Raw genomic sequence first — 15,088 nt, 5'->3', positions numbered from 1 at the left:
AAGGGACAGAGCAGACTGTACTTCTTGAGGAAGCTTAGGTCCTTTGGTGTTTGCAGCAAGATGCTGCATATCTTCTATAAGTGTTGTGGAAAGTGTGATCTCTTCTACCATCATCTGCTGGGGAAGCAGCATCAGAGCCAGGGACTTAAAAAAGCTCAACAAGCTGATAAAGAAGGCTGGCTCTGTTCTGGGGACTCCTCTGGAACCTCTGGAGATCATTGTGGAAAGACGGATTCTTCATAAAATGAAGAACATTATGGAGAACCCTGAGCTTCCTCTTCATGAGACTGTTCTACAACAACAGTGTGTCTTCAGTCAGAGGCTTCTTCAGATCTGCTGTAAGACAGAGCGCTACAGGAGATCCTTCCTGCTCACAGCCATCAGCATCTACAACGGCTCTTTGAAGAAACCTACATAATATGAGCTACAACATTTAATTTCCCTTTGGGATTAATAAAGTATTTTTTAATTGAATTGAATTTCATGATTAAAAATCTACTCTTATTGGTCTTATTAAACTAAATTTCAGGTTTTTATTAGCTGTAAGCAACAATCATCAAAATCAATAGATATCACTCCGTCTGTCATGAATCAAATTATTCTAATTTCTTCTTTTAATTTTCTTTATTTTGCCATTGTCAACAAAATCTCCTCAATAGTCTATGCTGTTCAATTGAGGTGATTTTAAAAGACAAATAAAACCATTTGCATATCTCAGTTTGTGCCCACCATGCAGCACACTGGCATTTTTATTAACAAGTACACCTCCCAGTAAAAGTCCTGCATATAGACGCTATTGTAGCTGCCATGGATGAGGAAAACTAAGCAGCTTTTAATAGACCACAGCCTGATTTAATTAGAGGAAGTCACAGTTGGCTGCTTCAGGTCTTTAGCATGTGCTGCTGTGCTCAAGTTAAAGTTTTTTTGAGATCACAGTGGTGCTTTGGAACTGCTGAAAATAAAGTGTTTATTAATCAGTTTTCTCTCATATGCTAAATCACGGCTACTCACTTATTGTCGTTGTTTAATACGTCAACTGACTGTTGATACTGCCCATTCATTCTGCTCTCTTTACTGTGGATGATAGAAGGAAAACAATGTTACATTTACAAGTAAACATTTTACTTTCCCACTAGGTGGCACAACAGTGCAATTTATGATAGCAAGAATAAGCTCAACACACTTTCAAGTTCAAACTTCCAGACTCAATTTTTTAATAACTCAATTTTTTAAGCATTACAGGTACAAATACTTAAAAGTGATTTAGCGTGTTTTAGTTATTTGTATTTTTCCAGTGTTAGGGCTCCAGTATGCTTAATGATATATTTATTTCCATCAGTATTACCAAATGTAAGCAAGCAGAAATTATAGACTGAAATGTTATTCTCTCTAACACATGTACACATTTCATATAGCTTTGACGTTTAGTTGTTTTACAACCATGTGTCCCTCCAAGAACACCCTGTTATTTATGTCAAACTTCAAATCTAAAAGTTGTTTTGTTGTGTTAACTATTTATCCAATTTGCTGGAGATATCTCTTTTCTGAAAATACAGAAATAGTCAGCTTATATATAAGAAATATTAACATCAAAACTGCTTCACAATAAGTACATCTTTTATGTATATTTAGCATTGAATTATATTGATTCTTTAAGCTACTTATGTCAATTGATATTAGATTTTTACTTAGTTATGTTTTTTTCAATACATATCCAGACTTAAATAAGTATAGACTTTCTGCGAAAATAGCGGGAGTTGGTTTTAATGCATAAAAAGAAAAGTAAATAAAAACAAAACATCAGATCCTTCATTAGTCAAAGCAGTTCACTGGTACAGCTCTAGTAAAAACAAAGCAGTTCAAGTTTCCACTGGAGCCTCACCTGGATGCCATAAAGGGCGTCATGTCCAACTCTAAAGGGAAGGAAACATATGTAGTAATCTTCCTCCGCAATTTAGCAGAGTGCTCAAACCGCTGGAGAAGGCCAGACAGAAATGATGAGAGAAAAGGGGAAAGAAAGCAAGATTAAAATTAAAGTAATAATTTACAATACAGCCTATAAGAGGACTTGTATGTTTTCAACCCTGAAGTTACACAGTAAGGGCAAGCTAATAACAGCCTTGGACTTATTTAAAGGCAATCCATTAACTGCATGTTCCAGTGATTATCATAAATACATTATATGTCTCCTGTGCCATATAATAAATAAAACATGGGCAGTGGAAGAGGAGTCATTAGATTCATGGGTGTCCTAGGACAGAACATGAAAGCACTAAAACAGTAGGAGGTAAAGCAACAACAGCTACATGGAATGATGAACAGATCCACACAAAGACTGAACTACATGTATAAATGAAAGAATAAAACCTTAAAATGCACAGTCCATAATAAGGCCTCTGTTTTGGAGTAAAGACCAATTGCATTACAATAATAAACTGGCAGCACATCCTTACTGACTCACTTTGAGATGAAAACACGCTACAATGGGGAGCTTTTTCATTGTCAGCTGTTTGGTGGACTCCTGGTAACTATGGCAACCACCACACTTGATTTTGGCACTACTTCCAAGATGCTCAGGCCGCGTGAACCTGCAGACCAGAGGAAAGAACATGCAACAAACTGTAAATCTGCGTAGTTACAGATCTCATAAAAAAAATCTGTGGCTTTAATCATTAATCAGCCCGTAGGTTTGGTTGCATTTCAGTTTAATAAGCTCAACAGCTTCAGCCTGCTCTGTACCTTTAAGAGACTTGCTGCAGCAAGTAGGGGTGTGTGAGGTGCTGCAGTGAAAAAAAAACTGAAGGAGAGAGAAAAAAAAAAGAGTTGGGGGTGAGGCAAATGGAGAGGTAGAGATTGAGGGCACAGGGGGAAAAGGAATTAGGTAGAGAGGCAGGGAAATGAAACAAGATGAGGAAAAGTGAAAAAGAAATTGCAAGAACGAAGCAGCTGCGGAGGAGATTTGAGAGGTCACACCTGCTCTGTCAACCTGGTGATGGGAGAAGGTGAGATCCAAGCATAACAGGATTGTTGTGACTGAGCAGACACCATATGTGACCCTTTGTGCAAGCGTGGGCCAAATGAAATTTGCTTGGCTACTACTTAAAAAGGCAATAAAACAGGGTAACAAACATGTTGTTTTTCTCTATCCAACAGTGCCTAAACAGGATTAGTGTTCCAGCTCAACAGAATAGAGAAAAAACCAATAGCAGCACTATAAATCGGTGGTATAGATACACTAATCTGGCCTTTCAGGGTTTTTGACGATTTCCGGTTTGACAAATAAGAAAAATATGCTGCACAGTTTTGGACAGGGTTAGTAGTTCTGAATCCTTGCTCTTAAAGGATGTTCTCCCTTTCACCACAAATAAAAACAGGAGAATTAGAATTGCGTGGTGAAGAGGAGGTTGTACCTGCGTAGGCAGTCTGTGAGTGTGGTGGATCCTGACAGGTGGCTCTCGCCGTTGACTGTGCTGCCGTCCCCTCCGGGGCTAAGAGCCCAGAAAGGCGTGGATGAGCCTGGCAAATCCAGACTGATGTCCCAAAATGGATCTATCGTTGTTGAAACTCCACTATGAAGAAAAGAAAAAAAAGAAAAAAATAACAGAAAGAGAGGTTAGTCCAAGACAATGTATAACAAATGGAGCGTGGTTTTCAGTTTGTCACTTATTGCAGGTGATGAAAGGATGATGACATACGCTGCAACTTACAAATTTAAACTCAGCCATCCTCTCTAGATTTGGATCATGCTTTTGTTTTATTCTGCTGGGGGATGGAAACCATGCATGTGCATAATATCCATGCTGATCTCACAAGGTAGGGTTACAAAGAAAGCTGTCCTTTTAAAGTTTTTAGTCTTTCAACCCAATGACAGTGATGGACTGTAGCCCACAATGGATGATTCCAATGTGAGTATGCATAAATATATAGTGTGAGAGAAGAGAAGAGCTAATTAGATTAACCAAAAAGGTACCAGTGGGAGGCCAATATATCAAATGGGAAAGCATTTATGGTGATGGGAATCCCACCCTGCAGTAACCTGGCACCATACGGCTCCCTCCTTTGTTCAAAGGACAGATGCATTCTTTTCCTTAATCGTTCACCGCTTGTAGTCTTTAAGCAGCAACCCTCCTTAGAAACGGTTCAAACAGACAATGCAGAAAACATCACAATGGGCGCGGTTTGCCTGCTAGTTTGGGCAAGGTGCTTTGCAGTTCATTGCAGCGTGTATGCATTAATGCGACAGGACAGCTCTAGGGGGCAGGCGGGCAGTGCTTCAGTCGTGCTGCTGTCTAGACAACCCCCATTAAAGTAGCTCTGCAGGGACCGGGCTCTTTGAATAGGAAAAGGAGAGATACATGGTTAAACACCATGTGAAAACGGGCTGCCTCCATTTTGACCAACCCGTGGGCGAAAGGTAGGGAAAGGTGGATGGATGAGATAATACAAGGGAATGACAAGCCTTTGTTACAAGCCACAAACAAACTTACTGGCAAACCTGACAGGTAACATCAGATTGCAGGCCCCCAGTGAAGATTTGGTCAATGATACAGTTACAGTGATTTGGATTGTTGGCCTTCTTTCCGTTGTCATCTCCTGCAGAAAACAGACAAATGATGTAAACACACTCACAGGGCAAATCTGAAAAACCAGGTGGCTTTCTTTCTCACTTTACCATTCACCTGTAGTAGTATCGCTTTGCTAAGGTTCTCTCTAACCAACCTGGAAAAGCCTTACTGCTGGGTCTGTAGGTGCGTGAGACCATCACCACACTGCAGCAGGGAGTATTTACATTCCTCATACTGCTTACTACCCGTTTCCCTTGGGATTTACCATATTTAGTCTCCTTATGTATGTTTCCAACAGTATCAGGTACAACCTCTCTTACACTTAAAGAGGAACTAAACCCCAAATCAACTTTTTTTGCAGATAAACTGTATAAATTGGACCTTAATGGTGCTATCTTTATGTTACTGTACAATCTTTTACATTACAGATTAATTAGTTTAATTCTGCAATATTTGTCCTGAAACTGTCTCAGTGCTGCCCTCTTTGGGTTGAACGGTGGCTACTGCTGTTGAATTTTTCTATTGGTTGAAACGGTAAAGCTTGGTACATGTCTACCCTCAGTTTGGGTATAAAACCCATCACACTCAGACATGCCCCCATAGCGAGTCAGGAATTGGAACTGTGAGCATTGATCATAGTGTTTTATGCTTTATACCGCTGATCATATCCTTTACTTGAGAAAATATAAATATGTAATATACATTTACATGTGAATTTACATCTACAAGTAAACTTTCTGAAAGTTTGTTACTGCTTTGAATGTTAGCAATAATGCTGCTAACATCACTTTTCCACTCAGAAACTGGACCCACTCTGTCCTCCACTGTCTTGGCAGCGGAAGCTTGGGCATCACTGAGTCAGCGACTTGAGCCAGCGGCTCGAACTGATAAGGTTCAGGACCGCAGGGCTCCACAAAGCCTCCCTTAACCTCCGGTTATGAAGGAGTGAAAAATCATCCACCTCAAAATACGTATCGGTGGCAAAACTACCAGTGTCGCTCTGCTCACTCTCCATATTTCAATATGAAAGCTGCCACTTTCCCTCATCCTCCTGACCACACCCTTGCTAAACCCTCCTACACTTGGCCGTGCCCCTCAGTGTCTCTTGGCGCTGCCCACTTGGGTGGCATTTTTCAAAATCTGTCTAGGGGACCGGGGTTATGCTTTTACATGGGGTTTATTTTCACTTTAAGACTGCTTCTATACAATTTTCTATGCAAACCGTTCTCTGAAAGAAGTGTTTCAGGATGTTCACCTAACAACTGAGAATAATATTCTATTGTAAGAAGGATCCCAGGGATTCGGACAAAGCTTACTTATCATGTCTCCTTTGCAGTGCCGATGTAAAACATCCAATGCTGCAATAAGGAACTCGTGGGCATCCTGCTGCTCGTATCCCGCGAGGTGACGTGCATGAGTCCACACCAGGTGCAGCAGCCGGAAGGGAATGTGGGGCGAACGGTGGCCCGAGTAGAACTGAGGACATGAAGAAAAGATGTACAGTGCTTTGCAAAAGTACCTCTTGAGCTTTATCACATGTTGTCATGTTACAACTTCAAACTTCTGTGTACGTTAATGGATTTTAATGCAGTAGAGCTACATCAACTAGCGTACAACTGAAGTGTAAGGAGAAGGAGGCATGGTTTTAAAACGTGTGGCAAGCATTAGTCACCTCCTTTACTTAGATAACGCAAAATAAAATCCGGTTTGACCAATTGCCTTGAGAAGTCGCTTGTAAAAACATGCTTTAGGGTAGAGGTCTCTAAGAACCAGGCCCCGTATCATTGAACCGTCAATAACAAAATGAAGTAATTCCAGCGGTATTGATGTCCGGAGCGTGTGAGCGCCTTAATTGTTAAAACCATAACATGGAGGCATGGAGGAGGGAGCGCCTGGTCCTGTCCAGCTGCAAGTTGCTGCTATTTGGTACTATGAGTAAATGAATTCCCTCTGGTCTATTATTATACATGAATATGCTTTGATTTAAAGCGATCAGTTTTAGCTCCAGCTGTGTATTTAGTGTTGGTTGATGCTGGAAGGGGAAACTCTGGCCCAGTATCAGGTCTTTTGCATCCTCTTCCCATCAACTGTGACCAGTTTGCCCATCCCTGGTGAAGAAAAACATCTCCACATCATGATGGTGCCATCACCATGTTTCACACTGAGGATGTTGTTTATTGGGCACTGTATATTAAAAAAAAATAATAATCAGGGAGATGGTACCATCTGCTTTATCTAACCATCGGTATCATTGCTTGATTTGTTATTGTAATGAATAATTTATTAATGGACACAATAAATAACACAAATATCATGCTCCTGCGCTATTAGATGTAAGTGATTTGCACAGAAGATTTCATTTCACTTATGCAAATGCAAAGTAAGGGCACCCTCTGTTAGGGCCACATATCCACCATGATCAGACAGGAGAAAGAATCATTAAATATTATCTAAACGGCATAAGGGTTTTGGAAGTGGAGTGACTGGTGAGCCACATTAGGATGATATGTGGGAAAGAAGGATACAGAACTAATAAGAAAAACGCTAGGAGTAATCCCAGGAAAGATTTTCATTTTTAGATGTTGTGATGCAGCTACGTTCTCTGTAATCTTTGAATTAGGACTGAGTTATAAAGAGGAAAATATGACAACTTTATGGATCTTTCAGAGTCTTCTCCTTTTTCTGCAGTTTGACAGTAGTAAATGACACCAAAGACGTTTAAAAACCTAAAAGAGATAAAGCAAGCCAAATCTCAATGTGTCCAATCGGTTTACATTTATGACTATCTAGTCACACAACAACATTTAGCTTTGATTTGTGATATAAACAATACAATTTGAACTTAAGACTGCTTTCCATCCCCACCTTTCTCATATGTATCCTAACATATCAGCCAACTGAGACACGACAGAGATCTGCTAGTCTGTGTTGCTAAAGGTGTTGGGTTGGGGGTGGTAAATAGACTCATAATACATTAGAGCGCCATTGCCATCTGTGGGCCTCTATGTCAGCTGCAAAGAGAGAGGATGTAGGAAGGCAGTTAGGCAGTGTGGGAGCAGTCCAGCAACCCGTTCTGTAACGCTTTTAGATTATAACATCGAAAGGTAGATATCAAATAGAAAAAGTTTGGTAAAATTATTGGAAAAAATTACTTGACATTTAATTACAAATCTGTTATTAACAGAGGTTAATTTCCATTCATTTCAGTGACTGTGTGCATTCCTTTCTCCTCCTCCCCCTCTCTGGGTTTTGTGACTCAGTCTTTTGCAGTGGATTATATTTAAAGGGAAAAAAAATCTGCACTGCAGTTATTATAAATCCCAGATTATGGCTGCATGTCAATAAAAAAACATGTTCTTTCCTTACTGAAATTCAAGTAAAAAAAAAATTTATAATAAAACATCCTAAAAACAAGCTGTGCATCATACCTCCTGAAAAAGCTGCGACATTTCACACACCAGGCAAGAGTTTGATTGCATCTCGCACTTGTGTCTGTCGGAGAGAAAAAAGTCTCGCAGCAGCGGTGTGTGTGTCAGAGCCTGGACGATACAGTTCATGAAACATGTGTTGCCCAGGTTTATTAGCCCTCGTAAACCTGCAGGACAAGAAGACAGTGAGAGAAGAGTGAGAACAACATGGTGGGGAAGTTGCACACATTCTATTTCATACTGCTGGCGAAGAAGAGATTTTAATCTAAGATTTTTTTTTTTTTTTTAATTGGGCAGTATTAGGAAAAACATGATGGGGAGGCTGGCGATCAAGTTGACAGTGTGGTAAGCGACCATTTCACAGCTATTTTGGCATCTGGGTCCATGGAGATCAGCTCTATGACAAATCTACAACTATTAGATTTATTAAATGTTGACTGGATTAGTTTTACTGAATACATAATCTATAAAGCAATTTGTGATCTGTGACCCCTTATTTGTAAAAACTCTCAATATTAGAAGATGATATGGCATTTAAAACTGAAAAGCCAGTTTAAAACCCTGACACATGAGGATCTAGAGGCCAAAAATGTGGTGAAATAATGCTTTTGAAAACATTTTGTACAAGCTTCTTGATATTAAAAGAAGGAACACAGGAATTCCAAACTTTTTCTATACTTATCCAGACTTGGAAAAATAAAAAATATAAATTGATACTTTTCTAGACCTTTCAAGTATGTGTAGGAACCCACATTTGCCGTTCATTAGGACCCCTGATGGGCAACTTGAGTAACACTGCTCCAGGTTTAGATTTAAATAGATTTTAATTTATCACCAACATATACATGTTTGAGGTCTCACTTACAAACCCACAGTGGAATAGAAGTCCCCAACAGCTTTAGCACTCATCTGAGCAGAGCAGTGGTGAGCTGTGGTTACCAAAGTCTCAAAGATCAATCTCAGGAGTCTAAAAAGTGCAGAGAGCCTCCAAACTCCAAAAATACCAATTTAATGCCACCTACAAGCTTTTGTTAGAAGCTGGTTTAATATGCAGAAATGCCAACTCATAGGACGAGGAGATTATGGTTAGGATTTTGCTGGAAGACAATAGAGGACAAGCCCAGATGTTCTGGTCAGATCTCATCTGATTACAAAAGATTGACTCAATATTAGGAATTTAGTTTAATATAATGGCTGCACGGTGGCGCAGTTGGTAGCACTGTTGCCTTGCAGCAAGAAGGTCCTGGGTTCGATTCCCGACCGGGGGTCTTTCTGCATGGAGTTTGCATGTTCTCCCCGTGCATGTGTGGGTTCTCACCGGGTACTCCGGCTTCCTCCCACAGTCCAAAGACATGCCTGTTAGGTTAATTGGTAGCTCTAAATTGCCCTTAGGTGTATGAATGAGTGTGTGCATGGTTGTTTGTGTGTTGCCCTGCGATGGACTGGCGACCTGTCCAGGGTGTACCCTGCCTCTCGCCCATAGACTGCTGGAGATAGGCACCAGCTACCCCGTGACCCACTATGGAATAAGCGGTAGAAAATGACTGACTGAGTTTAATATAATGCCTCTTTGGTGTAAAGGCCTTACTTACGCCATTGCTGTAGAGATGTTCATCTCTGTAAAAGATCACTCAAGCAGCCAATTTAGTACGGTACTATATAGTTTGTAACTAATCATACTGTGTCTTGCACAAAAATATTCACACAGCTTTTTTTTTATTTTATTTTAATTCTTTTTTTTTAAACTTCAATGTATATAAATAGGATTTTATTAGAACCAACTTTAGTTCCCATGTAGAGCATACTTGTGGGGTAGAGGGAAAGAGATGATCAGTTTTCATATTTTCCTACAAACAAAAGTGTTTATATCACTATAAGCAAAAAACTGCTTGGACTGCACTAAAAATAGCTAGTTATATAAGTAATCTATGCTAGTCCTTGATTTTTTTTTTTATTGCAGCAGAAACATGTTTTAAGAGGGCCTTTAGATGTTCTGTTAAAGTTATTAAGAAACTACAAGTCGTTTCATTACCAAAACAGCAGATCTTGTCACAGAGATGCAAACAATGAACTTCCTTTTTTCCAGGAGCTGGAGAAACACCTCACTATCTGGGGGGTATGTTTGCAATGAAGCTGAATTACAAGTTTATTTATTGCAAGTCATTTCGATTTCCTGACATTTACAAACATCGCATGTTTTCCTGATATAATGCAACTCTTATTGAGCCCTCTTTACTCTGATGGACAAAAAACTCTGGTGTGACCATTTGGCACGTATTAGTCAAGATAATCTAACAGTGGCTTTACAAAGTACCGACTCAGAGAGGCTGAAGACAAATCCACAACACTTTTTATATTTGCAAAAAAATGTTTACATTTCAATTGCACATTTCTGCACAACTTTGTGTTGGTCCATCTCATGACATCCTAATAAAAACCTTTGCAGTTGTAATGTGACAAAAAGTGGAATTTGATATGAATACTTTTGCAAGGCACTGTTTTCCATTGCCAAGTCTATTATATACCAACCTTTTATCCGTTACGTGGATGTCACCTAGATGGACATTTGCATTCTAAGTGTGTTTGAATATTTCTTGAATTTATTAATAAATCACTTGAGATTTAAGGCCAATGTTTTGGTTTAGACGTGCAAGCCAGCACACTGTGTGAATCCTGGAGAAGACCACAAAGCTGTGAACAAATTCATTTAGAGTCTGATGGCCAGTTGAACAGGTGGAACACAGCCAGCTCCTGGGTACAATCCAAACTGAGGAAGGTTTGGTACTGGGAGAGGGTGCTCAGTAAGAGATTAAACACTTTACACTGGTCCTGGCAGGCAACCACACAATCTATCAGTCAGTCAGGCTGACCAGTTAATCTGTCTGAAGATCTGATGAATAACCGAGACAAAAGGTACAAACAGACAAAAAAAAGAGCAGAGAGAGAGACACAACCAAGCTTATGTTGTGCATCTATCTTGCTCTGAACAGTGCGCTCTACATCTTGCTGTGCTCTGCCTGTGGGGCTGCTCTGTGCAGCTGACCTTGAGTATTGTACTTAAATGCACGACTAACCCCAAGCACGCTTGCACAAATGTACAAACACCCACAACTGTCAGAAGATGAAAAACTGTTCTGATTAAGACATACAGGCTGAAAAGTGCACTCTATTGCCTACCTATGGTACAGTTTGTAGTGATTTTCCTTCGCTTTGGATTCTGTCTTAATAACTCTAACTCTCTCTTGGTCGGCTCCCACGTCGTGTATTTCTCCCCAATGCCTGTTGGATAAAAAATAAATGAAAATGTGACAGCGGCGAGATGTCAGACGAAGCAGCTTAAAATGCTGCCGTAATTTTTTCCTGACAGGAAGCAGAATGCTATACCTTGCAATTTCCAGGCTTTCCTCTGTTCCTCTTTGGCAATCTGTTCCATGTCTTTGTCGTATATATAGTCTTGACACACAAAACAGTATATTCCACCATATAATAAGTCTATTGCTGGAAGGAGGGAAAAAATGTAAGTTTAATTACAGAGTATTACTAATATATTTTTGCAGGAGAAACTGTCTCTCTAAAGAATACCACCGTTTTTCAAAGATCAAAGTTTCAAAACTGCTAACAATCAGTCCCAATTCAATGAAGCTTCTTTGAATGAAATACCAGTTTTTTTGTTGTTTTTTTTTTTTTAAATCAAAGAGTAGGACCCCCCTTCCCCACCCGTTTCTATTAGCAATTAGCCAATACAGAAAGTGACTCAAATTTATTGAATACAATTTTATCACACTTTTAAAGTCATAGCATATTTTATTAGCTGCACTTAGATCATGTGATCTTATTATTCGTGACAATATTCTTATTTTATGTATTATTCATTTTGTCAAATCTTCTTGGAGTGGGGTGGGGGGGTTGAATATATTTTGTAATTTATTTTCAGTTCAGTAATCTGCTTCCCAGAGATAGTTGCAGCGTGCTATATTGCTGATTTTACTTGATTTCATCCTATATTTGAATGTACACTGTATCAGTTATTTTAAAAGAGGATTCAACGAGAACGAATCAGGGAAAATCTTATGTTCAAGGCAGTTCACCACTCTTCAAATGCATTAAATACATCAACTTTTGAAACTTAATAAATGACAGTTTGAAATATTTAATAGTGACCAAAACAATTCTGAAATGTTTTACCATCAGAATCTCTATTTGTGATCATACTGTTAAATGAACTGAGTAAGTAGGAGAGATACAATCAAAGCAGTGATTGTATAGGCATACTTGTTTCACCTCACCCACCCATGTACTAACACATACACCACCATCTTCCACCCTCCAAGTCCACAGCAACAATACCGCAGCTCTGTTGCCGTGACAACCTATTTTTAGTTGAACTGGACGCGTTTCTGTGCTTGATGCTACCCACACTAAGAAAGTAAGCTTCAGCATTATTCAGAAACCTTTCAGTAGTATAACGTTTACATTTAGGAAAGGAAAAAAATTCAACACAGTGAAGTGGCGGTGAACACCAGAACTTCACTGATATAGACAGAAATCGATCACTTTTCCTCACCTGAGTGAAGCACTACAACAGCAAATGAAAATGACAGGGAAGGAGACGAAGATCTAATAAGATCTAAAAGCGAGACTGTTTAGCACAAATGGGTTGAGAAAGCATAAGAGGAGCACAGAGTGAAGCTTGCCATCGGGCCGTTTAGCACACAGGGGAGTTTGGATTAATTTGATTTGAAGCAGAACTGAGCAGAGGGCCGATGTCAGAGCAGCTCCGTGTAGCTCCAAGCTAATTAACACTGTAGTCGTTCACTTGGGTATATATGCTAAACCAAACTGTTGAACTCCATTCATTCATTTCAAGCCATTAAGACAACAAAGTAAGAGTATCGCCCCTATGTGTTAATTTGTCTACATCAGGGTATCATCTAAATCTTGCACATTAGCATCTTTTTTAAGTAATTAGCATGTTCGAATGAAGCAAGGCCCTTGAAAGAATTTGTTTGGTTTCACTAATCGCCGCCTCCTGCTGTATTAACATGAGGTCTAGTAACTTGAGCACTTCAATGACTTTAGCAGTCGCAATAAAACTGCAATGTCATCCAGTGAAAGTTGGTTGACGCCCTAAATGTTTAGAAGCAGAGTTTCCTCAAATTAAACTGGGAATTATATTTTTTAGCATCTTGTAAGGGTTATTTAAGTAAAATTCTGTTCTATTTAAATTGTCATTAAATCTAATTTTGAAAACAAATGAGGGTTAAGACAATAAGATTTTATGATTACACCATATAATATGGTAACAAGACATGATAAAAGCAATATCTCAAAAACCAACCAAAAAAACAAAGGATTACAACACAAAGGTTTACATATACCAAACATATACCAAAGTAAATACATAGTAAGACCTCAGTTTTGACTGTGTTTAATTCAAGAAACCATAACTGGAATAATTACACACTGAAGATATGTCAATTAATTTGAGTGTTTTGTATTCCAAATAGGGAAAAAAATACCTACTTTAAACTAACATGCAAGCAAAGTGAGTAAAGGTCAACACAACTTTGCAATATCAAATGTGCATTAAGTCCTTCTCAAAAGAGGCTACAACAAATCTCAAGTGGGAATAAAAATCTTTTTAACTTGTGGTGCTAATGCAGTTTTAATATGTTTCCAAATTAAACACATTAGATTAATAGATGCAAATCAGGACTTTTGTACTGGCCACCTCTTCATGAGTACCACTTAACTTTAACCACGAGTGTCTAAGGCATTCATTCTCAAACTGTGGGATGCGGCGTCGCGTGATGGGGTGGGGGGGACGCGAGAAGAGAACTTTACGCAGGTTACACCTTATTGTTTTTGTCTTGAAAAGGTGTGCAGTGGAAAAAAGGCTCACTGTAGTGAATATCACAGTGATACTATTAAATTAGTTAGCACAAATTTGCACAAAAACTATTATTACTGTTGTAAAATATATGATTGCACATTTATGTTATTTTTTTATCAGTTTTGAAACAGAATAGTTATCATTTTATCTTCTTCATTAAAAGTGAAATTTCTGACCCATTTTGTTGAAATTTTGTTTTTCTCATAAAATCAGAATACTACTTAGGACCATGAAAAGGAAGTTTAATAAAGTAATGTCACTTTACTAAAAGGTATGTCCGTGTACTACACTAGCAATCAGCCTGCGGCTCTGCTGAGGTGCCCGGGTGCCATTAATAGCAGCCTTCAGTTTGTATGCATTGGTGGGTCTGGTGTCTCTCATCTTCCTCTGACAATATCCCTTAGATTCTTTATCGGGTTTAACGTCAGGCAAGGCTCCTGCCAAAACAAAGACAGACTTTGGACTTAACAAAACTTGATGGACCAACACCAGCACATGACATGGCTCCCTAAATCATCACTGACTATGAAAACTTAACTCTCGACCTCAAGCAACTTGGATTCTGTCCTCTTGAGGACCTTGATTTCCAAACAAAACGCAAGAGTTACTTTTGTTAGAAGAGAGGACTTGGTGAGCAAAAGTTCAGTCCTTTTTCTCTTAAAACTAAGCCAAAGATAGATGCTTCCTATGTTTTTGGTTCATAAGTGGGACAACACAAGGAGTTCAACAGTTATAGTCTACGTACTGGATACGTCTGTGTGGTGACTACAGCCGAAGTTGATGTCTTGGAAATTTTCCACAAACTCTCAAAAGGCCTTTGCTTCATAATCCTCTCAAGGTTATGGTTACCCTTGCTGCTCGTAATCCTTTTTAATACAAACTTTTTTCCCTTCCTCCCAACTTTTCATTAACACGCTTGGATACAGCACTCATCTACAACATCCAACTTCTTTAAGAGTAGCTATGTTTACATTCACAAAGTTTCATGATCAGATTCAAATAATTAAATCAGATGATGCTATTTATATGGGCACAAAATTAAAAAATCCGATCATGATGTGTGTTTACAAGCATCACTCTTTACTCTGAATAGAAGCACTTTGGCATGCGCAGAGTTGTCGGATTTCCCTAAACCAACTGCAGGACAATAAGTTATACTTCCGCCTGTGCTGTAAAAAAAAACACACAAAAAACGCGATAGT

The 15,088-nt window shown here is 39.0% G+C and overlaps 1 protein-coding gene across 2 annotated transcripts in view; it reads right to left on the bottom strand.

Moving 5' to 3' along the window:
- The window catches only part of LOC124863230 (ubiquitin carboxyl-terminal hydrolase 22-like), a 42,891-nt gene that overhangs the window by 9,151 nt on the left and 18,652 nt on the right, over window positions 1-15,088 (bottom strand). For both annotated transcript variants that reach the window (XM_047357528.1, XM_047357529.1), the window contains 9 exons: window positions 11,378-11,491; window positions 11,171-11,272; window positions 7,994-8,160; window positions 5,882-6,041; window positions 4,488-4,593; window positions 3,411-3,569; window positions 2,462-2,588; window positions 1,883-1,974; window positions 1,012-1,074 (listed from right to left, as the gene is read on the bottom strand). In XM_047357528.1, the coding sequence (XP_047213484.1) occupies window positions 1,012-1,074; window positions 1,883-1,974; window positions 2,462-2,588; window positions 3,411-3,569; window positions 4,488-4,593; window positions 5,882-6,041; window positions 7,994-8,160; window positions 11,171-11,272; window positions 11,378-11,491 (1,090 nt within the window). The remainder of the gene's footprint in view (window positions 1-1,011; window positions 1,075-1,882; window positions 1,975-2,461; window positions 2,589-3,410; window positions 3,570-4,487; window positions 4,594-5,881; window positions 6,042-7,993; window positions 8,161-11,170; window positions 11,273-11,377; window positions 11,492-15,088) is intronic.

The sequence above is a fragment of the Girardinichthys multiradiatus genome, chromosome X (genome assembly GCF_021462225.1).
Source record: "Girardinichthys multiradiatus isolate DD_20200921_A chromosome X, DD_fGirMul_XY1, whole genome shotgun sequence".
NCBI lineage: Eukaryota > Metazoa > Chordata > Actinopteri > Cyprinodontiformes > Goodeidae > Girardinichthys > Girardinichthys multiradiatus.
The sequence above is the reverse complement of the archived record's forward strand: the minus strand, read 5'-3'. Positions and strand labels throughout refer to the sequence as shown.